The 24,632-nt window shown below is 35.7% G+C and overlaps 2 protein-coding genes across 2 annotated transcripts; one reads left to right on the forward strand and one right to left on the reverse strand.

The window, feature by feature from the left end:
* The first annotated feature begins 1,334 nt into the window (after nucleotides 1-1,334).
* LOC117120667 (double-stranded RNA-specific adenosine deaminase-like) lies at nucleotides 1,335-14,511 on the forward strand. Its single transcript, XM_033265689.1, has 12 exons — nucleotides 1,335-1,490; nucleotides 3,544-3,584; nucleotides 4,014-5,010; nucleotides 5,362-5,494; nucleotides 7,422-7,583; nucleotides 7,862-7,980; nucleotides 8,088-8,155; nucleotides 8,854-8,971; nucleotides 9,567-9,795; nucleotides 10,209-10,341; nucleotides 11,375-11,502; nucleotides 12,052-14,511. The coding sequence occupies exons 2-11, from the start codon at nucleotides 3,546-3,548 to the stop codon at nucleotides 11,486-11,488; spliced, it is 2,112 nt and encodes a 703-aa protein (XP_033121580.1). The 5' UTR covers nucleotides 1,335-1,490; nucleotides 3,544-3,545; the 3' UTR covers nucleotides 11,489-11,502; nucleotides 12,052-14,511.
* On the reverse strand, nucleotides 14,509-24,426 carry LOC117120668 (ATP-binding cassette sub-family B member 9-like). Its single transcript, XM_033265691.1, is given in 12 exon segments — nucleotides 14,509-15,987; nucleotides 16,123-16,229; nucleotides 16,436-16,625; nucleotides 17,435-17,608; nucleotides 18,181-18,372; nucleotides 18,895-19,023; nucleotides 19,165-19,326; nucleotides 19,937-20,142; nucleotides 20,653-20,783; nucleotides 21,028-21,142; nucleotides 21,919-22,613; nucleotides 24,294-24,426. Coding segments are annotated over 11 exon segments (2,313 nt in total). The 5' UTR covers nucleotides 22,592-22,613; nucleotides 24,294-24,426; the 3' UTR covers nucleotides 14,509-15,753.
* Between the last annotated feature and the right edge of the window lie 206 nt (nucleotides 24,427-24,632).

The following is a 24,632-nucleotide window of genomic DNA, read 5'->3' on the forward strand; positions in this document are numbered from 1 at the left end:
ATAATTTTCAGAGATCAATTATTATTATTATTATTTTTTTTTTTTAGTTCACAATGTGTGTGGCCCTTCCGAAGAGATGATATTTTTAGGGACGCTCACTTAAAAACGATACTCCATACTTTTATACATTTATTAATTTATAGCCTACTGGTCTATTTATGTCACTTTGGACACTTTCAAACTTCACAGCACGTGTTCACATGCTCTCTCATTGGCAACATCCGTTGGACTCTAATTAATAAAGTAGATGCAATGGTGGGGTGAGCAAGTACTGTACTTATTTGATTGATGATAAAGATGATAATGATGATTAGATGATGATGATGCTTGTTGATGGATGAACCTTCCCACGCCAATGGTGACAAATGCTTCTACCTGTTTAATTAACCATCTTTCAATTACTCTAATATAACTTCTTTTGTTTATTTTTCTGTAGACTAACGTTATACACCTTTGATTGGGCGGATGGAATTAGCTCCTAATTATCATGACGATATGACACTAAAACAAACAACAGGCATGTCTTATGTAGCATGGCATCACATCACATAGCTTTCTTCAGCCTACGACACCATCTCCGAAACCAAACTAAATGGCTCTTTTGTTGGTTAAAGCTTTGGCTATACGGTTTACTGTAATCAAGAAGGTATATATCAAAAAAATTACCTCCGTGGTTTAATTCAACCCCCTCCGCCGCTGGCTAACTCCATAGCAAATATTTTGATCCGGCCCGTGCGCAATATTTCCCCCCACCCCATTCAGTTAAGGTAGAAATTATAGAGGGCGCTATTTAAGGTCATTTAAGTGAACTGACAACATGATAAATATGCACGTTTGACTTTCCCCTCACTGTTACCTGGAATACCCTTGCTCTATGGTATCGCCAGATACCATACTCAATGGCTGATTTTTTTATTTATTTAATTTTGTTTTTCAATGTACGCAATAAATACTACTATCAAACAAACTAACAATAAAACGCCACCTATAGCATTCCTTCATGTTCCAAACCTGGTGGTTCTATCGCCGTCTCAGAGCTAGCTAGATCACCATGTGCTAGCATAGAGTACAGTATACTCTGGTGCTAGGTGCCGCCGCCAGAGCAAGATAGGAACGAGTCGATTTAATGTTGGGAAATCATTATTAATAAAAAAGTGGTAAAATTATATATTTGAATAATAATATACTAAATTACTACATGACAAAGCTAGTATTAGTTATTATTATATTTTAAATTAGTCAAAAGGTACAATACATAACATTTTGTATACACAATATCGTTCATAAATTGTTAGAAGTTGTTTTTACCCTTTTAAGAAATCGTATAGGCCTAGGCCTAGTTGTTGTCGTTGATTTGGGAATTCTTTAAATCTGTCATGTTCTAAATTTAGATGTGGGAATTTTGTGTTGAAAACTGCTGGTGGTTTTTGACGATTTTGAATAATTTACACACTAATTTAGTTCAGACTTAAAGTATCGTATCACTATCAGTAAGTAATGAGGTTAGGGTTTAGAATCCCATTTTAAGAATGTGACAGACAAGAGAAGAGAGTGTGCCAAATTTCCACATGTTTGATGGAGGGCCACTGCTTCGTCAGTTTAGTTGGTCAGGACATGGGATTTTGGGTGGGTGTGTATATAGGCCTAGTCCTACCTACTAGGCTAGACTTTCCTAGGCTCCTGTATAGGCTAGCTCACTGGAGACCCAGTTTCTATGAATACTTAGTAAACCAACTAGGCGTAGGCTATTAATATTAATACACCTCATTCATAGCTGTAATTTAAGGTCACATAAAAAAAATTATTAGCTTCACTCTTTTAAAAAATAAAATTGATGTTTTGTGTTTGATGTTTGGAGTGGTTGGGGAGGGATTATACCCGGGAATTCCCGTGTGCGTGAACAGAACGAACATGGCATCGTTTTTGGAAGTGGCAGTGCATTAAAACAACTGTCCTGTGATTCAATGGCTTATCCAAAACTAGGCCTATATTCCGGTGAAAATTCAGACATTTACTTGAGCATCAAAGGGAAGGGAACACCCTAATTATAGCTATATAGTACGCATAGGCGCCTAGACTTTGAATGAGCTTTGCATTTTAAACTTTACGGCGATCCCAATGTCTGATCTACTCAATTGGAAGAGTTTGAAGTCTGCTGAATTTGGAGCTAATTCCTTTATATTTTGTGAGCATTTTTTTTTTGCAAAGTTGTTTTTATGTACAGTTAAAATTAATGATGCAACAAAAATAAATAAAAAAAATTAATCATTCCTGCATCAATATTCCCCAAAATTTTTGACACGGACGGAAGTGATAGTCTAATAAATTTTTTTATTTGCCCTAAGCCTCGAGCCTTACATGACAAAATCCAAGAAGTTGGCAACTAGGCCTAGCTCAGTAATTAGGCCTAGGCTCTAGTTTAGTTAAATAATTAAAATAAGGTTAAAAAAAGTCATTACCTTTTTTATTAGGTGCCTATCCTAAGTCTAGCTACTTACCGGTAGTTGAATTTGATTAAATTCGGCCCCACATACAATTACTAGTCAACTCTGCCCATCATAGAGCAAAAAAACTTCTGCCCCAGTCAATTTGGCTCCAAGTCAACTCATCTTCAGAATTTTTTTTCATCTTATTTCATTTTCTCTCATTTGACAAGAACCGTTTCATTGGCCGTATTCGACTGGTTCGTTTGTTGACAATGATATTTCGTTGAGTATTTTCTTCATTCAACTGGTTCGTAAAATGACTTCATTGACTACGGAAATTAATGTAAACCAGGTGCGTTAATTTGCAATAAGTTATCCACTTGTCCAAAATAGACTTGGGGCGACTGGTCATTTTAGCAACAACATTTGCATTAATATAATTTAGATTAAATTTCAGAAAATAATAATAATAATATTTACCCACATAAATTCAAAAAATAATTGTAGGCTAACAGAATTCAATAAACTGCATGGAAACATTTATTTTACGAAAAACCCATACTACCACAAGCTGAAGCATCCTCAATTTTGCTAGCGTGTATTGCTACAAAAACCATTTTGTTTTGTTGAATACTTACCAGTGTTCTATTTGTACCACTATGCAGACGGGCGTGGTTTAGCAAAGAACGATCAGTGGAATACAGCCAATGACGACAAAAAAAAAATCAACTGAATCCGACTATATTGTGGGTCTTATAACATTCAAACAGCAATAAGTACAGAAAAAAAAACATTTTAAAAAACAAGAAAATGATGATAATAAAAAGAAACTTCTATTTATTAACACTTCTTATTTGTCAAGCACATGAGTTCTGTAAAAGACACTATGGGACATGAGTTGTGGGTCTTGCGATTAGACCCCAATGAGTCTTGGATGGGTCTGGGAAGAAATAAACTGAATTTTACCTACCTAGGTTTCTGAAAGTGCCAAGTTATAAAGTGGGTCCAACTCTGTTTCAGTGAAAAATCAACCCATAAACTACTCAAAAAATATTTCTCAAGGCCACTCAGTTCATGTGATAATTACATTTCTTTTTTTCTTTTTTTTTTTATCAAGAAATGAATATTGAGGATGCCTACAAGTGTGACCAAATTAAGGTAGGTTCTTGTGCTGTTAATATGAATACGCATTTTAATAGTATACTGTACAAGTAATTATTTGCCTATACAGTATACCTATTTTAGGAAAATTCTACAGTGATTTTTTTAAATTGTTTTAGAATGCTGGCCCTCTGAATTTTGTTGCCCATTTTACTCACCTCTTTTTTGGAACTCATCTTCTAAAGCCGGATTTCCACTAGGTGAATTTATTCACGTGAATCAAAGCGTTGGTTCGCTTCCTGAGCTCTGATTGGTTGCGCAATTTTTCGCTTAGAAAAGCTCCGACCGGAATGTGAATGCGCATGAGCATGAACCGACGCTTTCGATTCGCGCGAATAAATTCGCCTAGTGGAAAAGAGGCTTAAGTGTACAGTAATGTAACATTGTTGCCACTTTTGCATTTATTAAAATTGTTATTTGGCACAGATTGCTCAGCAGCGGGATCTGCTTCTTCACCGACTGCATGTGCAAGAAACAGCAAGACCATCGCACCATGATCCACTGAATAAGATTAAGGTGATCCATTCTAAAGTAGAGGCAGCAGCTGGTGATCATATTGCAGGACCTGGTGTCAACCCCATCATTGGACAAGCCCTGCCAAAGAAAGTTCCTAAATATTTGATCCATGATTTTTTGACAGGGGCTAAAAATCCCACCCAGTGTCTACATGAGTTTTGTTCTCTTCAGCGGCTAACTATAAAATTTCAAGAGGCCCCTGCACCCATGTCTGCATATTGTATTACACAGTTTGGCTCCATGGCTATAATAAATGGAGTTTCACATGAAACTGGTGTTGGTAAATCTAAGAAAGAAGCTAAAAATGATGCCTCCAGAAAGACATTGACAGCTCTTCTGGGCCTAACTACTGATGATCTTCATGACAAAACTAAAAATCATGAGGTAATGTTTGATTGCCATGGACGAAAAGTCTATGTGATGAAAGACGATCTCGACTTAGAGAATCCCTTTGCGGCAGAGCAAGATTTAGTTGCAAGTAGTGGTGGCCATTTTCAGATGAACTTCAATGAGAATGTGGCATTACCATCAGAAGAGATGTGGAGGTTACCAAGTAAAGAAAACTATGCGGATTTTCAAATAAAGAGGGAAGCAGAAACAAAATTGCAACCACAGAAACCCATACAAGTAAATAATGGACAAGCAATGCCAGCATATGGACAACACCCCTCTGGTGTACCAACTGTAACAAATGGTAATGCACAAGATGTGAGACCAAAACAGCAGGGGGAACCAAGTGATATGCTGCCTGCTTTACTGAATGCAGAATCCAACATAATAGGGGGTCCAACAGAAGATGATGAAATTGCTGGTGTTGCAAAGGCCAATCCCAAGGTAGGAAAACCATTCCCAGGCTGCCAAGTTCTAAATTCCAAGAGGAGCTACTGTGCTATCATAATGAAGAGTGGTAAGTGAAGTATGTTTTTTTTTAAAAGTGAAGGTGCTTATGTGGAGATCGTATTTTGACTTCTAAGCATTTTCTATTATTTATATCTTCTTTAAATAAACTTGAGGTAGCACCTTTTTAAAATCATGTGACTTGTGATTACTTTAGAGTGATTGGTGTATATTTATTACTGTAGGACTTAAGAAGTCTTAATGTTAGAATGCTCTATCAAAGAATGATTAAGTTGTATAAGAACTATTCTTTAATTAAAACCTGTTCCTGTTTATTCAAGATGGTCACAGGTATAATCAAAAGAATAAGAAATATTTCAATAATTATATGGCATTATTCTTTCAATGTATTTTTTTTTAGGGGCTGATGACCCAGGTCGTATCATATGCTTAGGAACAGGTCATTCTTCGGTCGAGGGCAGACATCTGAAAAAAGATGGCCGTGTAAACATTGACAACTTTGGATTGACAATTACAAGAAGATCTTTCTTGAGGTCAGTTTCGATGGATATAAATTTTGTTTACAGCTGAAATTTAAAATAGAGATTCTGTATTACAAAAAAATGTTTAAAAAAAAATTCCATTTAACTTTGTATTGTATAAATGACAAAAATTCTTTTTTGTAAAAGCTAGTAAAGAAACGGAGTGCTTATTCGGGACGTTTCGATCTCTAACAGATATCTCTATCAATTGACTGCTAGACGGAATTGCAATTTGATCATGAAGTCATCTGTTGATTTATTTACATAATCACCTGGCCGGGCCCCGCACAATCTCCAACCTACAGATGACGTCATGACCAAGCTACAATTCCATCTAGCAGTCAGTTGATAAAGATCTCTGTTAGAGATTGAAACGTCCTGAGTGAGTACTCCGTTTCTAACTAGCTTTTACAAAAAAAGAATTTTTGTCATCTAAAAAAAAATGTTACTTAAGATTTAGTGAATCAATTTTAGATTGTATTTTTAGTATTGTTGCATTTTTATGGTGGCACAAGCAAAGAATTTACCAAAATTTGATAAATATTAAATTTTAATCTTATTTCATTTTAGTTTAAATTCACCTTAATAAAAAAAATGTACAGGAGGTGCACTGAACAAGACTAAAAATGTAAAAGTAATATTATCAACTAACTGAACTGAGGAATAAGTCATGAAAGGTTAAAACTATGCTTGTTTGTGTTGTCCTCAAATAATCCTCTAGTATGGAGAAGAATACAACTGCAAAAAATTACATACAGTTTTTACAATGTACTTCGTATAGATGTAATGTAACAATGGGATTTATATTCTTCCAGTGTATTACAATGTTTGTGAAGGAAGTGAGAGTCCAATCTTTTATGCATTTGTAATAATACTGTAGGTATTCAACTTGCCATGAGGAAAATAATAGCTCTTTGTTTGTCTGGTATGATTTTTATGAGTATATCAGATGTATGGCAATTAAGTCAGATGAAGACAGACAATTATTATTTTGGTGGTATTAGATTAAAAAAATAGCCATTCAGCATATTTATACCTGATTTTATGACTGATAGTTAAGTGTTCCTTATTTGTATTCAAAAAAATTCACCATTATTGTAACAATATAAAATACATGTAACAACATTTTATGCTAATTAATGTAGAACTGTAGTACCCCTTCTATAATCCCACCCCCCATGAATGCAAAATTGCCCGACTTTGTTGGTTGGGATTATACCCAATGATTCATGAGAATGAAAATGATGATTGTTTTGCTAAGTGGCATGCATTTAAACAATTGCCCTATGTTCAAGGGCCTATCCATAACAATATTCCGGTGAAGAAATCAGACTTTACTCGAGCATCAAAGGAAAGGGAACACCTTAATTGTAGTTAGTAGGCCTACAAAAGGTGCCTATCTAGCTATGTCATCTTTGTCTTACCTAGCGCTAGGCCAGCCTTTGCCCAACTTTTTTTTCTTGATGTCGCCCACTTGATAATGCATGATGTAACAAGTTATTTTTAGCAGCAAATCTCTGTTGAACACCTGAGTCTTCATGCTGTGAATTAACGACCTGATCAGCCCACTGGGCAGGTCTCTTTTAGGGACCGACCGCGGTGTTGTCTATTTTTAGCGAGCTGTTTATTTTTAGTGAGAGTAAACAACAAAAGAATTTACAAGGATGGGCTTTGTATACAACTTTACGGCGACTAATGTCTGGTATAATCAATTGGGAAAGTTTCAAGCGGTGGAATTCGGAGCCAATTCCTTTATTTTTTGTGAGCATTTGTTGAATTTACCAACCTAGTAGCCAAAATTTTACCCTGGGACTTTGCCTGGGGAAATTCTTGTACGTGAAGTTGGGTGTAAAGTCGGGGGTGGGATTATACCCAAGGAACTACGGTATATGTTTCTAAATAGTTAAAAGCTAAAATATTCTCAATTTTCTTTTCTTAGGTTTTTATATCGGGAATTAAAAGCCTTTATGGAGAAATCGCCAACAGATTCCATATTTGAACATGTACCAGGCTCTCATTTACTCTCACTCAAGGATGGAATAACCTTTCACCTCTACATGAATTCTGCTCCAAATGGTGATGCAACACATTTTGTCAAGCCGTAAGTAAATGCTGCATTCCATGTACACTATCTGTTTATGATATCCCAAAGCATTTCAAACACAACAATGTCAATTTTGATATTATAATTTTGTAGGTTAGATGATTTCTCGAATTTGTAATCAGAGCAGTTTATTTGAGTTAAACTTGGCACATTGTGCAACAAAACTTGTTTGTTGTTTTGTTTTATTGCAACCTGTTGTTAAGTTAAAATATGGTAATTAATTTTGTATATCAGAGTGTAAGTATTATTTAGACAAAATTCCTTTCAACTTTCAGGATTGAAAACTTACCAATTGCCAGTGCGGAAGATCTGAATTTAATGAGTACGGGAGAACACATACCAAAAATGGATGTAGATACACCCCAGGGAAGATTATCGCTGAAGACAAATGCAGGTAAATGCAAAAGGAAAAATCAAGATACATTAGCCAGCCATACTCTATTTTGTCCAAGCATTTCTAACATGGCTATTTTCTTTTTGCCTCTCCATATTTTTTTGCAGGACATGTTTTGGATGTGGACAAAATTAAAGGGAAAGTTCAAATGAAATTTGAATCTCTCATGCAACAGGTAAGGAATATATAGTCATTTCTAATACTTGAAGAAGAACATGGTATTTTTATAGGTTGAATAGAATATTTGTTTTTCATTTGATTCCATGTAAGAAATGGAAAGTGAACACTTGCTAACTTATTGATTAGAAATAATAATAATAATAATAATTATTATTATTATAGTATTTACTTAGACACATGCATGCACCAAGAATTGCCAATAGCGAATAAATTACTGTCTTTGTGTAGGTGACATCACTTTTGCACGACAAACATACATACATTATGTTCTATACAAGCTAAATTTCATACGAGGCTCATGGAGTGGGGTTGTTTTGGTCATAGGAAAAATCCTGAAACATTGACAGGAATTGAACCCAGGACCCAGGGATTAGAAGGCAAGCACCTTAACGACCAAGCTATCCAATTCCACTCCAAAACGTATTTTGTTAAATTTGAAACTGGGAGAGCAAGTTTGTGTGTTCTTATTTATGTTTATGTGTGTGAAGGTGTATGTGTATATGTGGTAAGGGTTACAGTACTTTAGTTTTCTGTGTAAAAATAAGTCTTCTAACAGTGTGTTCCATTACAGTATCTGTTTTCCAGTGGTATATGCATGTTGTATAACAAAAATTCTATTTTTTTCTCTATGCTCAATTACATAATGACATAATAGATGTGTGTTTTAAGATATGGTATTAATTTCTTTCCTAGGCTCAGTTGCCATTAATGAGTGACTCGGATAAGCTTTTGTGTTGGAATGTTGTGGGGCTACAAGGGGCATTGCTAAGCTACTTCATCAAGCCAGTTTATTTGATGTCTCTAACTGTTGGTAACTATTACCCTATTTTTTCCATTATTTCTTTTTCATAATCATCCCTCTGAACAGAGGCAGCACCAGGAATTCCCCAACAAAGAATCCATGCTCCCTGTTGGGGGTTAGCCTAGCACCCCCCCCGTTGGGAAAAATATTAAATTTGTCAGGGAAATTGTGTTATGAACAGATAATACAATGTGTTAATTATAGGATTCTTTATTTAAAAAGGATGTCGGGGTACTAGTTGGAGGTGTCAGCCCCCTGTCGGGGAGGAGCTGGCGCACAACTGCACCCATACAATTGCAATAGTATACAACACCTCGAACATATGGTAGCACTGCTCGCACTAACAATTTTTAATCCCTAAAATTTTGACAGCTTAGTAAAAAAGGCATGCTTGAATTGTACTTTCAGCACTTGATTTTTCTCCGACAACCTTGCTGGAAATTCCATGACCGGGGGTTCAAGCAGGGGGGATACAGAGGTTCCCGAGGGGGTCCTTAGGTCCCCTGGACCCACGCTAGCACCGACCCTTCCTCTGAACCACCCAGCTTCTGCATTCTGAAATAGTAGATTCATTAAACTAACATAATCATATATTTTGCTACAGGGAACCTTTTCCATCATGGCCATCTATCCAGGGCCATGTGTTGTCGATTACCAGATGATTTTCAACAAAGTTTAACTCCTGAGTATTTTATAAACCATCTCCTGATTGGCCGAGTTACTACTTACACGCCCAATCAGGATGATTTTCAAGAGTTTACTAGTGTCAACTGGAGTTTAGGAGATGCTCAGTATGAAGTGATTGACACGAAGACTGGCTGCTGTACTGATTAGTAAGTTAACAGAAAGGTGTACCAAAGGGTGAAATTGGTAGTAAGGTACAGTGTGGTAGTATGATGTATATGGTATGGTACATATGGTCTCAAAAGGTGGAAAGTTATGGTGTGCTATTTATGGTATGATGTGTATTGTATGGTTTGCTGTATGTGTGGTGTGGTGTGGTATGGAAGGGTGGTTGTATAATGTATGGAAACAATATCTATGAAGTAAAATTTATTATAAAGATTGATCAATAAATACTAAAACATCTTTATGATTTTTGAAGATGAAGAAAAACTTGTGTATTTTCGTTAATAATTGAACTAAAAATCTGGATTGGATTCCTGGCAATTTTACTACAAAGTCACAATTAATCCAATATAAAATTGTTGCATTTTTAACTGTTTGATATGTTCATTTCTTCCAGTTCACCATTTCGTAGTTCATCATCTGGGGCAAGTAGGCTATGTAAAGCAGCATTTTTTAGTAGATTCAAGTCAGTTTGTCAAGCTCTTAAACGAGAGGATTTGGTCCATATTAGTAACTATCATAATGCCAAGGTAGGTTATGTTTGAAAAATTAATAAGGCAACACTTTACTACATTACAGTTGTAGGTGAGAAGCTCTGTTCCGCAATATCAAGTTTCACGTGACAAACTAGAAAGATTAAACAAGAACTTACCTATTTGAAGTTTGATCTTTATTTTATGAATAAAGGTGAGCAATATATAATCTCAGAATGCTCATAAGAACTGAAATCCCTAACAGATGCGCGGATCATTATTTAAAATTCCGGCAAGAGTTTAAAAGGCTAATGGGAACATATACAAGATCAAATTTTTAAGATAAAGGTCAAACAAGCAAGGGTGAGGAGGGAAGTTTACATCTTACTGACCCTATACAATGTATATAAAATAAGGATCAAACTTCAGACAGGTAAATTCTCGTTTAATCTTTTTATTTTATTTCATAATACGTTCACTGTAAACTTAGACCTTTAAAGCCCTTCTGGCTCATGACAAACATGTTAGGACACAATTTTAACTTTTCAACATTTTAATTTTAATTTGAAACTTCTTTAAACCCATACAGCAAAAGATAAATCTGATATAACACATTGCACAGTAGTGTAAACACTGACGCGGGAGGCCCAAGATAGAGAAGAGGCTCAACAAAAGCTGCCCCACTTTTGTGTTGGGCCTTTGGCCCATGGTTTCCTGTCAGACATTTGTATAACGTTGAATTTGTAATAAATCAATCGATCAACAGTTATTTGTATTTTGAATTCTGCTGACAGTTTAGTAATGCAAGTAGAGGCAAGTGAAATCAGGATTCCCCGACGGGGGGAAGGGGCCCCAAGGTCCACGACGGTGGGGGGCATCACCCCTGCTTGTGAATGGACCTTTCCACTAATTTCTGCTACTTGTCCCTGATTTACCAAGGTCCCATAAAACAACAGCGTAAACATGAATACAAATCTATGGGATAACAAGTGCGTTTGGTTCTTTTATGTTTTTATATTTTTATATTCAATAAATTTCAAAAAGTGTATGTAATCTGTTTCAACTTGAATCTTGTGAATCTCTCTTTCAGAGTGGCTGTGAGGACTACAACAAAAGTAAGGCAGCGTTGCTGGACTACTTGGAACAGAACAATCTAGGAAAGTGGGTAAAGTTGCCCACAGAACTAAGTGTTTTTAACAAGTGAGATATTTTAAGCATTTATCCCAGTATTGACTTGCAACTTTTGGGGCTGGTTGGCCCCCCTTAAAATACAACAATTTAAGGGTTTCAAAAGGCTTATTCAATCGATTTTAGAGTATTTATTAATACAGTATGTACAAAATACATATAATTTTTTTGAATTTTTTTTCTCCTCGATGAGGGCCCCCTCCCCGTAGTGCTGCCACTGGGCAACTGAAGTCCAGCATCACCCCTGCTTGTGAATGGACCTTTCCACTAATTTCTGCTACTTGTCCCTGATTTACCAAGGTCCCATAAAACAACAGCGTAAACATGAATACAAATCTATGGGATAACAAGTGCGTTTGGTTCTTTTATGTTTTTATATTTTTATATTCAATAAATTTCAAAAAGTGTATGTAATCTGTTTCAACTTGAATCTTGTGAATCTCTCTTTCAGAGTGGCTGTGAGGACTACAACAAAAGTAAGGCAGCGTTGCTGGACTACTTGGAACAGAACAATCTAGGAAAGTGGGTAAAGTTGCCCACAGAACTAAGTGTTTTTAACAAGTGAGATATTTTAAGCATTTATCCCAGTATTGACTTGCAACTTTTCTATTACCATTTTATAAATATTTTTGAACCATATTGCAGTAGTTTATTCAGAACAAGAAAGCTTTTATGTAAAAATAATAGATGGAACTGGTATTCGTCTTGCTATGCATATTAAGATTGTAATCATCCTGAGTTCAGTGCTTGTGATTGGATGTGATGTAACACTTGACACCATATCTGTATCAAAAGTATTGAACTGTTTGATTAATGTATATGCTGGACTGTATAAAGTTGTTTCAGTGATGTTATACTGAACAAAGGATAAGTAATGAGTAGTATAGTACAAGTACATTTGATCACACGGTTAACAGTGACATGAAAGAATTTCTCTGTGAATCATTTTTTACTGACAGTTTGAGATTATCATGGATGGCACCTTTACATTAGGCTTCTCATTAGTTCCTGTACATATTCTATTCAGAAAGCACTGAAGTGCCCTTGCTCTGTGTTGCTATTGTCAAAAAAGCTAACCACTTGTTTGAATTTTGTCATACTTGCCAATAATCCTTATCTTTGCAAATTGTTTTAATGAATATATTTAGGCTGTACAAAAATTAAAAAAAACAAAGTTGAGAGTTGCCCAAAATCGTGTTGTATTTTGATTCTCGCTGTGCATTTTGCTTGTGCCCTGTCACTTTCCGCCTAGAATAGAATGCCTAAGCACTGATTACTAGTTGCAACAGGGAGCTGTGTGTGTGTGACCGATGCCTGGACATGATGTGCTATAGAAGATCAACACATTACCGTAAAACATTGAATTGAAGCCCATCTCCCCTCTTTGGTTTGCAAAATTAGCCTCGAAAAGAAGCAAAATAAATTAAAAACATGCTTGATTGATACAGTAGTTTAGATGATTTAATGTCAGTTAATACGCTCTATGATACAGATTGATGTTTCATAGTACAAATAAAAAAGAAGCCCAGAGCTTCAATTCGAGGTTTTACGGTATGTTGTTACTAATAACAGCTATTGTCCTTGTAATGTAAAATTGTGTATGAAGTAGTACAATAGCGATAACAGTAAAATTTACAAAATAAGACCTCACTTGTATAAATATTTACATACAAGATCATTGAACATTGAGTTATTAATACAAATAAACAATTAATGAGACAGTATTGTATAATAATACAGTAGTAGAAATTGTTAGTGTGTTAGACACTTTTTATATATATTGATCATATTATAGATGTATACACTTTAGTTACTTACAATTAAGTGGAGCAGATTGAAGCTTCTTAAGGCACCTGGAAACATTTTAATTCTCATAATTAGTTTTGGGAATGGTCTGGACCCAATATTGTGAAGCTTCCAGTCTAATGGTGCAGGCTGAAAATGCAACAACAGAAAATTCATTCTCATTGAAATTCTTCTCAATCCTTATCAACACTTGGAAAGGTTATGAACCCTAGAGACATCATGTGGCTTCAAATCTAGTGGTGCAGGTTGAAACTTCTAGGGTAACAGGAGTCTTCTCAATCCTCATAATCAGACATAGAATTGTCACATACCTAACGGTAGATGTTCTGGGTTCAAATCCTGCATTATTCATATTGCAACTTATTTCCTTCTTTATTTTGTGATGTCATTGTAATATAGTATGAAATATAGTGTCGTTTTATAGCACCTTCTTTCTATGTATATATAAAATATAACATTTTACTCTAGTACCAGTTTAAAATGTACATTAAAATTTTAGTTTGTTTGATCAGCCATACCAGGTGCCATCATAATGATATTCAAATTGCAGTTAAAATTCATTTGAATATTCAAATACATTAGAATGTACTTCAGGATTACAAATCATTACTTATCATAATATAAGATTTTCATTTGTTGGAAAAGTTTTTAAGTATATGTATAAACATTTAATAAAAAATATATCATTTCAGTGTAGAACTAAACAATCAGTAAATATATTTTTTGTGTGGCTATTTCTTTAAATTAATCTAACAAAACTGTTTTATTAGATTGATAAACTAGATGAATCTGCTTACATTTTGATTAGCTTTTGGTTGTCAGGATAGAAGTTAGAATAAAGAACAGCAATGCTTGAATTATCTTAATTCCAGACCAGTTTAATAATTACATCCATTTTTCATGCTAACAAGGGCTGGACAGGTTTTAGTGACTGAATGTACATTTTTTCATGAGCTGAGTCCAATGCTATTATTATAAACTTTGTGTTTTGATCATTGTAAATGAGATATTATTGAGAGATAGTGAGTTGTTTTTTATAATTGTATTTTTGATTGAGGCTTTATTTTTCATATAAAATAGTCATTTGAAAGGCATTCTTTCGTTTGTAAAACCATGTTTTGTTCTATTTCTATTGTTAAATTTAAAAGAAATTACAATGTACTGTAGTTTAATTGTAGTGTTGTTCCACTTGTAATTGTTAATGTAACACATTAAAATGACTTTAATATCAAACATATTTTATCTTTTATTTCACTTGTTTCCTCCAATGAGGGCAGTATAATAGAGGCATTAGGGTAAAAATTAAAATTTAAGCAATTTGTTTTGACTGCCAATTGATAATATTGTGATCTAAAAACACATTTTGGACCACATTGAGCCATAAAAACTCTCCCCATGAACCCTACAAGGGAGTTTTATTCCGGGCCGTCGTCCAAGGCTTCATCGGCCATTTGACGGCAAATTTCTGGCACAACCGCTGTCCTAATGGCCACCCATACAAACAAGAGGGATCACTCACTGGTTCTTGCGTTAAATTGAGGTTACCGATATTCAGCGTTTAATTTTTTTTTTTTTTTATAAATGAACATTCTAAGATATTTGATAGCTGGTTGACAAACAAATTTCGAATGAGCTAATAAGATAAACATTTTTAAATTATTAGGACGTTCATTTGTACAAAATTGAAAAACAAGACCTTTGGTTCCTTACAACACATCGTTAATCGACTGCTCCATCCATGCCACGTGTGGTAATGGCAGTAATGTACAATCCTTGATGAAACCCTTGTTTTGTAGGTTTATGTCGCACCTTGGGGTTCAACCTAATAAAAGGGCCATGAATATTTGTTGGAAATCGCCTCTATGACCAAACTCACCCACTTAATAAGTTCATAACAATTAGTAAATCTGGCAGAATAATTCCAACTTTAAAACGTACTGTACTGTCATAAATACTCATTTTTACCATGTGCAATAAGAGCCTTTAACAAACCTTCAGTAGATAATCTCATCATCAAGCTTATCTAATGTATTTCACTATACTACATTCCATGCCATTTTGTAATAATACATTATTTGGGAAATGGGGGTTCGTTTTTTTGGCTAAGGGGTTCGCTGAGAAAAGGGGATTTGCCCGAACCCCTAAAAAACTCCCTGGCTATGGGCCTGGTATAACAAACATTTTTTTCCCTTCGGAGCCTGGCTTTAAGAATAAACTGTTAGTCCTAGTAATTAAATCATTTTTGTTTTTACTGAAATAAAGGAGTGAACGCTCTGGTATTAAGTAATGAATGGAATGAAGTGCATGTGAAAATAATTAAAAATTAAATAGTTAAAAAAAATGATGCCTTGAACTGATGTATTAAGCAGACAAGTGCCTTGGTAATTAATGTCCAATAAATATAACTGGCCCAAGATTTGCAGCCTGAAGCCTAACAACTTTTCCATCTGCTTCTCAGACTACTAACCATGTAATCTAACCAGGTTCTTCTTGATTATCTTCTGTGTCTGAGAGCTTCCCTGTAAGTTGTCTATGCACCAATTTAGTGTAGACCCCATCCAGCTTCAGTAATTGACTGTGAGTGCCTTGTTCAACAATCCTGCCACTATCCATTACTATGATCTTATCTGCACTTTCCACTGTACTCAGTCTATGTGCAATAATGAGAATAGTGGTTTCTTTTGTATGTCCATAAATAGCTTGTTGTACCTAACAGACAAGGAAAACATAGTGAGGAAAAACATTTACGTAAAACATAATTTATTTGAGTTCTCAATAAGAGAATTTTAAGCTATTATTGAACATATGGGAACCTTGGAGTGGTAGTAGTTTCAATTTACTTACCACATGTTCGCTTTCAGCATCCAAGGCACTCGTTGCCTCATCCAATAACATCAATTTTGGCTTCCTTATCAGAGCTCTGGCAATCGCTACTCTTTGTTTTTGGCCACCTGATCAAAATCATTAAGATTTCAAATTATCACACATCCAGGACTTAAAATATGAGGGCAAACCAAAATCCTCCATTCAGGAGCTAATTTCTTAGGAGAATGGCATTATACAGGCTACAAACACAGTTATAAACAGCTGTTAGAAATAATTTATAATATTAGGATATAAACAATAGTGAAACTCTGGTATTTATCCATCAACCTACCAGATAGTTGCGCTCCTTTTTCACCAGTTTGAGTCTCATAACCTTCCTTTAGATCGGTAATAAATTTATGAGCATTAGCAAGCTTTGCCGACAACTCAATCTCCTCCTGCTCATGTACATCAAGGCCATAGGCAATGTTTTCTGCAATTGATCGGGCAAAGAGAACGGGTTCCTGTCCAACCATAGCAACCTAGAAAAATCATACAAACTCGTCAATGACGAATTATGTTTGTTTCTTGTCTGTATTTCAATAATGATAATTAATATTAATCATACAAATAATACTTTTCTGTTTCTGTTTACTTTCGATTGCACAACACGGTATAACATAATGACGTCACTAAGAAGTCATTTATGCATGCGAGAACTTAAACTTCTTGTCGCATGGATTCTACTGTAGGACAGTGGTGGTGCCAGGATTTGCACAACAGGGGGCTGACTTCCTCGACGAAAAAAGTGGGAGTGGTCGAGCATCGCTCAAAATCTCTCAAATGTAATCCATGGGGGAAAAATACGACAATTTAGGTGTTTTAAAGGCTTAATCGATTTTGGGTCTACTAATTTATGTAGAAAATACATACTTTTTTTCTCCCTGACGAATTGTGGTTTTTCTCCCCGACTGGGCCCTGGCCTCCAGCCCCCACTAGCACCACTCCTGCTGTAGGACACAATTAACTAAATCTATGTTGCGCAGAGATCACGCCTGAGTGAATCCATTCTAGAGTCACATATATTTTAAAAGCACCCTAATAATAAAGCAAAGATAAATACAGGTGTAGGTTCTTTATAATGGCCTTTTCCCACCAAAAATATATTGTTATGACCATCATCATCATCATCCGTTTTCTGCCTACTAGCAGGTTCACAGCAGTTAAATCTGATTTTAAAAATTGTTATGACCATAAGAAGCATGAAAAAAAAGTGTTGGTGTTTTGTCTGGAACATCCACATCAATCTGCTAAGCTGTCTGACTAAAGATTTTGGGATTGTGGCAAATACCTTGGAATGCAGAAAGCTGTGGTCATAATCTTGAACAGGTACACCATCTAGGAGAATTTGACCTTCCTGTGGTTGGTAGAAACATTCGATGAGCGCTACACAAGAACTCTTGCCACTGCCACTGGATCCAACCAGTGCCACGACATCACCAGGTGAGATGGCAAATGATACATCCTGTGACAGGCAACATGAGTTATTAAATGGTTTTCTATATAATAGTAATTACAATGATATTAATTAGTGATTCATGTTGATAACAGTGGCAGATTCAAGGGGTGGGGCCCTACCAGTCTGGGGCCCCCTAAATTTTTCAAAATTGTAAAAAATTGGAGAAAAAAGAAAATTACATTTTAATTTTAAGTTTGAGAATGCCATTTCCAGCCTTCTAGAGGTGACATAATCATATATTTTCTTACCTCTGCCCCAACAATGGCAGGGCTGAGGTTGTATATACCCACCCCCACCCCCCACCATCTGTCAAAGTACTTCCCTGGGCCACCTCTATTTCAAATTCCTGGATCCGCCACTAGACAATAATGCTAATTTTTATAAGATTACATTCACGCTCATTATTATGAAGACGGTGATGATAATGATAATGACCTGTGATGTTGAGTAATGATGATGATAATGGATTATGATAATGACAATAACAAAAATATGAATTACAGTACAATACAAGTTAAAAAGCACATGAATGTGAAAAGAACAACAATAATAAAATCCACTTCAATCAATACACCAACCTCTAATATATTGGCATCCTTCCTTGACGGATATGCAAATGAAATGTTTTGGAATTCCAGATGCCCTTGAAGTTGGTCCGACGTGAAGACATTCTCGTATATATCCCTATCAGGCTCTCTGTCCAGCATCTCAAACACCTTCTCAGCCGCTCCTGCAGCCTGCATAAGGCCAGTGTAAACATCTGAGATATCCTGAGAGAAAGTAGCGAAATTTATATATCATATTGTTAGCATAACCATGACATATCAGTTATTGCCACTGAATAACATGGATTATTTTAAGTTTTAAACTGATGTTGATAATACCAGTGTTTAAGCTGTCATTAGCCAAATCCTAATTAAAGCTGAATTTTGCTGAATGTTTTCATCCAAAATCAGCCATTAAGCTAATGGAATTAAAGCTATTATTGCATATATTCTTTTGTTTTTTACTATTTAAATTTCTATTTGGCTAATTATTTTTATACCGAATTAGCCAAATTGTTAAATATTGGTTTTGGCCAGGTTAAACCCTGTAAATACACAATATTTATAAGTAAGTTTATTATGTGTAAACAAAAAAAAAAAAAAAAAAAAAACAGGTTTAACATGTGCCTATGTCTTTACTATTTTCTTGCTCCATGGTCTTTGATATCTGACTGCTAAGTCACATTCTCAAAGTGTATAAAATGTGTAACTGTATACTGTCATACCATACCATAAGAAAATACAGACCTCCAATGCGGTTTCCAACTCTATCTGGTAGAGGATAAATGAGACGAGATGACCAGCCTTCAGGTATCCATCTAATACAAGATGGCCACCTACAAACAATGTGACAACTGTAACAGACAAATCAAAAATCTGAAAAATAAACAGAATGTTAACAGGGAATCATAAGACCAATAGCATTGCAGTGGCAAATCAAGGATTTCAAATTAGAGGGGATCCAGTTAGGGATTTTTACATTGAATTTGAATCAAACTTTCTTCTTCGCCCACTTACATTCTCAAATATTTAGAGAAAATTAGCCTTTAATTTATTTGCATATCGCTTATTTTCCTGTCTCTCACAAGCGAAACTCCTTACAGTCTTCATCGATGATATCACTTCTTCGGCAACATTGTTAGCAACGGCAAGCGAATCTTGAACTGCTTTCGATAATTTCTGACAAAAAGAAAGCCTACAAACTTCAGAAATCTGTACTTCAGATGTAATTAATTATAACTATAGTGTTCGCTTTCTTACCCTCTAGTATGAGAACATTGCAATTAGTTTCGATAAGAGAACAAATATGTAGGATAATAAACAAAGGTAGGGTGCATGTTGTATAATATACCTCGGTTAGGGATAACTAATTATTAAATTTTAGAAATGCAGTCTGTAGATTATATCGTACTGATTTAAAGTAGAGAGGGCGCTATGTATATGGCGTCACGGAGCCATACAGTAAGTATAAGGCTTATGAGGGTCACAAGAACTGTAGGTCAGGAGAAATTGTGTAAAAGAGAGTATTTATCTATTGAAATGTAAATCTATGTATGGTATGTATCAGGTAGGTATTCCCTGGAACTCATTATAACAACCTGGGTGCCACGATATTTCCCTTCTTAGTGACCACCAATCACACCAAATTGGACTGCGTAGGATGATGATATAATTTATTAAACCTAGTGTTACATTACTGTGTCTATAGCCTTTGAAATAAGCATAATTATAATACAGAAGCTAAATTAATTAAATTAATATAATTATTTAAAATAATTACACGGATTACCTTGTAATATTTACCATAAATTTCAGACACCAATGCAATAATTGGAATAGCTAAGAGAGTTATCAGAGTTAATCGCCACGACAACCGCATCATCATCACAGTAAAACCGATAATCTTGACTAGGCTGCGCAGCAAAATGTTAAGGTTCAGTGACACGGTGTCACTCATGGTAGTGGTGTCAGAGGTAAGTCGTGAAGTAATATCTCCTAAAATAATAAAAATTAGATTTTGGAGTGGAACAGTAGCTGGAGGCTGTAGGATATATATTTTTTCTGTCCAACGGGGGAAGGGGGGGTCTGAATGCAGAGTGAGATAAGGATAGTTTGGGGAGCGGCGGCATCCCCAAACGCTGTAGGTCAGAGCTGGGGGAATGGTTTGGGAGGGGAATCCCCCTCCAAAATGCGATTTTTTTTTTCTTAAATAGGGACCAGACAGACATGTGTTAGCTTGGCATAGGCCTGTTTGTTTTTGGTCCGACTGCCTGACGAGCTCTGACTTTTAGGGGGGTCTTGACCTGTCCGATGGGGGATTAAACCCCCTGCCTCCCTGCCACTGCTGTAGTTTGATTATTAACGACTTGCCAATCTCATCAAAGGCCAGCAATACTTTACAAACACTTATGCTCTCTATCATACCTCAAATAATTAAGATTTAAAAGCAGCAAGCTAAATCATTGTTTCATAATGCCCCAAAGAATTTCTAAACAATTTACTTACCAGTATGTGTGAGATCAAAGAAGCCAATATCTTGTTTTGTGATTGAAGAAAACAGGAGGTTACGGACTCTAATATTCAGTCTTGCCATAGCAACTGTAAACAGGCCACCACGTATACCAGATGCAAGGGCACTGCAAAGATTAGTTTTTTAAAGCTCACTACATTTTGTACATTATACTCAATAATGTACAGCTGCAACTCAATATACGTTTTATGATGCATTTGCAATTCAACTTTTTCAATTATGAAAAATGGGGAAAAAAAAATATTTCTTTATAAAACTTTATTATTAAATATTATTGTTTGCTAAGAATCACTAATAGTACCTCAATTAAAAATTGTTATTGGTTTAATACTGATACCACAATAACATACCTTACAAATGATATAATGGACATAATAATGATAGCATTTGTAAACTCAGACTTGCTACGATCAACCACGATTCCATTGATAACTTCACCCGTATATAATGGAAGATAAATATCAGCTATTGGAAATAAAATCAAAGAAAAATCCAGAATTAGTAAAAAAAAAAGAATAACACTCAATAAAAGTTGTACAGAAACCTAAAAATGTAAATTAAAACATTTGGTGATTTGGTATATATGAAAGTAAAATTGAATTGCATTACTATGCACAACGTTACTTCATGCGACATGAATAAACTTCCTCTATTCATTTATTTTCCAATGTACATGAATATAAAGATGAAATTAAAATAATTACTGCTGTTAAGTGTGGTACAATTATATTAATATTAAAGTACTGTAATATTCAAATACGATAATAAATAATAAATTATATACCGTACTTATTCAAATAAACGCCACAGGGCATTGAGAAGGGTTTTTGAAGGGGCGCATATTCGAGAGAGGCGTTATCTTGAGGGAGGTGTTTATTTATTTTGGTGTAAAATGGATACGTATACACAAATAAACATCCCTTAATTTCACTGTAAATGTAGAACTACAAAACACTAATGTCAAAATGTGTAATTGTGTGATCCCAACCAGGTTAGAAGAAACGTAATTCTAGTGGAATACCTGTAGAACATAGATTAAATGTGTTAAGAATGATGTTGATTCCATTAGTTTTTTTTAGTGTCATTTTGGTGGGGGTGGGGGGAAAGTTCATTCGAGGAATATATAAACTGTAAACTCCCGGGAGGCATCTATTTGAGGGCTCAGTGATAATTTCAAATGAGGTTCTGGAGGGGGGGGGGGGGGGGGTTTTATTCAAAGCGGGGGGCTGTAATAACTTTACCAATAGACGCTCCAACAAGAGCTACAAATGCAAGCAAAATAATTGGTATATCAGGTTTTGAGTATGAGAAGAGTCTGAACAAAGATGCTCTTGAACCTTCCTCTTCGTCATCATCCTCCTCCTCTGCAGATGTTGATTGAGATGAAGATGATTCACTAGGTTCTTGAACTTCTACTGTAAAATTACTATGAGTGCCACTATCTTCATTTATCAGGAGTATTTGAGATTGTGTCTCACGAGGTTGATTCATAATCAATTGTAATAATCTCCAAAATATATATAACAATATTGAGGCAAGAATTGTCCATGAAAATAGCGTCCAGAACCATACATGGTGGGACAAATCCTTTACTCTCATAGAATATATTAGAAGTTTAACTACTGCATAGAAAATCATTGATCCCGCTAGCAATGTTATCAATGACTGAGATGTGTGTATTCGTCGTCTGCCATCATTAAGATTGAGAAACAGACCGAGACCAGCTCCTAGCATGATAGTCCCCCGTAGTATTCCTAGCAGACAAAGATCAACAAAGCTGGTGCTGAATGAGTCTGTGAATGCATGCGAGAGCAGTGCATTATTAAAGCCGTGTGAATAGAGAAATATGGTGAGAACAATATCAACAGTCCCTAACAAAGTCAGGCATAGTACTTTCCCTCGTAGAAATGCCATTGCCACATAAAATGACCACACTCTGCAAAAAGGAAATGACAAATTGTAAAAAAAAAATATAGTACTGTAACAATTCCCTGTTTAACTAAGCTACAAGCCTGCATTATTAAAATCACATACAATTTTTGGGGCACAATTTGTATCTGCAAAATTTTTAACTGGCGCGCAAATATGAGCTGGTTTTTTAGGTGGATGACACTAAAAAACCCGCACATATTTGCGCGGCAAATCGCTCGGAAACTAAGTGCGCAGAATCGTAATTGCTGTACATTGTTTACTGTATCAGGATTAGGCAAAGTCTAATTTTCGGCTAAATGTGTGCGGAAAACAGATTTCTAGGCCAAATTTGTGCGTGGAGGATATTTTCCCAGTGTACAGTAGGCCGTACTTTACAGTATGGGGGCACTCCCAAAAAAAGCTTGGACCTCCCACTCACATTAAAAAAGTTTCAAGCAAAAAGTAGTTAAAAATCACCTTATTTTGTGCACCACCAGTAATATGTGTGGAAATATTTTTCTGGGAGACTAAGCTGTCAGATGGGAGAGGGAGGGGGGTTGAAATAAGGATATGAAAATAAGATTTAAAAAAAAAAAATAGGGACCTCTTGATGGGCTGAATGAGACTCTGTGAGTGCCTTTTCTGGCCATCTATTGGCTTGCAGTAGGCCTATTTTAATAAATATTTGGGCCGAATGCTCGACAGGCTCTGGCGGCGGTGGGCTTGACCTTTCAGACGGGGGCTTAAGCACTCTGCTACAAAGCTGGCGCTAACTCCCCTTCACTCCACTGAACCCCCACCTCATTTCAAGACTTCCTCGGCCAGGGTCTAAACGAGGGTTGTTGTGGTGCTTCTAACATGATACAGATCCATGTTGCCAATGATTTGGCCTTTTTTTTAACATTTCTGAAAAGGGATGATCAAACAAATGTGCTGGTTTGTTGGTTGTACTTTGATTCAAAGTTAAGCTGAGAACTGTATCTGAAATGATTTACTCTTCCTTAAAACAGTAAAACGTGCAACGTATTTCGCAGCCAGTGATATTGTAGGCAGCTCCATTTGATTGGTTGAGAGTTTTACTTTAAGATAAGAAAGCCAACTGAACTTAACCCTGGTTCAGTGTGCCATTTTTAGTTTAGTGTTCGAATGTGTGTATAACAAAACCAATCCTATTTTAAGTACAGTAGGTGATGTATATTTAGCGAGAGAACTACAAATTAGGCTCATAGGGCCTAGGCCTATACATACATTTTTTAATTAGGCCCTATTCTATTCTTATAGGCAATATCACATGCCTATGCGTGATAATGGTCCTTAGGCGTGAGAGAGTGTGAAACGGACGTCGAATGCATGAGCCTTGGCATGTATGCACCAGGGAGCGAGATGTTACCTAGGCCTAGACTAGGCCCTTACTTAGGCTAGTTAGAGGCTAGGGGTAGGATTCGCCCTAGCCCACCACGTATTTTTTTAGACACTAGGCATTCATGCCTACCTACCTTCCTTTCTTTCTGAATGGAATCGTTGCCTTACTTAGTGATTCTTATCTTAGTGATTAAGTGTAGGCCCTACATCGGTTATTTATGGATTATCATAGACAAAAGGCATTGCGTTAGATTATGCAATACATACATACATACATGATACATACAATTTATGAAAACAAGTATTTGGTGGGATTACACAAGTCTGAAATAATAATGTTTACCTTCCTTGCCTTTCGGGCTTCCAATCTCGCTTCTCATCAAGGTGTCAATGTCCAAACGATCTTTGGTTGTATGACCAGCGATGCGAATCAAATTAGGCTCCTATGCTGGACTGGATGGGAAATTATGTTATGCTAAATTTTAAAATTTCAAAAAGAGACAGAGACATTTTGATTCAATGTTTCGATCTATTTGATCATTTTCAAGAATACTGATGAGAAAATCTCACCCATACAATATACCCATTCAATATTTACAGAAGTATACAGAAAACAAATAAAAACCGACCAATCAGATAAAAATCAAAGTTATATCTAGCCAATTAAAACGAGGTAATTAAA

The sequence above is a fragment of the Anneissia japonica genome, unplaced genomic scaffold (assembly GCF_011630105.1).
Source record: "Anneissia japonica isolate Jap-2015-1 unplaced genomic scaffold, ASM1163010v1 scaffold288009_len375886_cov190, whole genome shotgun sequence".
Taxonomy (NCBI): domain Eukaryota; kingdom Metazoa; phylum Echinodermata; class Crinoidea; order Comatulida; family Comatulidae; genus Anneissia; species Anneissia japonica.

Excerpts from the sequence above, each read along its gene's own strand:
- LOC117120667 (XM_033265689.1), top strand. The coding sequence starts at position 3,546 with ATGAATATTGAGGATGCCTACAAGTGTGACCAAATTAAG. Across the intron at positions 5,011-5,361 it reads TGCTATCATAATGAAGAGTG|GGGCTGATGACCCAGGTCGT; the intron begins GTAAGTGAAGTA and ends ATTTTTTTTTAG. Across the intron at positions 10,342-11,374 it reads GTAACTATCATAATGCCAAG|AGTGGCTGTGAGGACTACAA; the intron begins GTAGGTTATGTT and ends TCTCTCTTTCAG.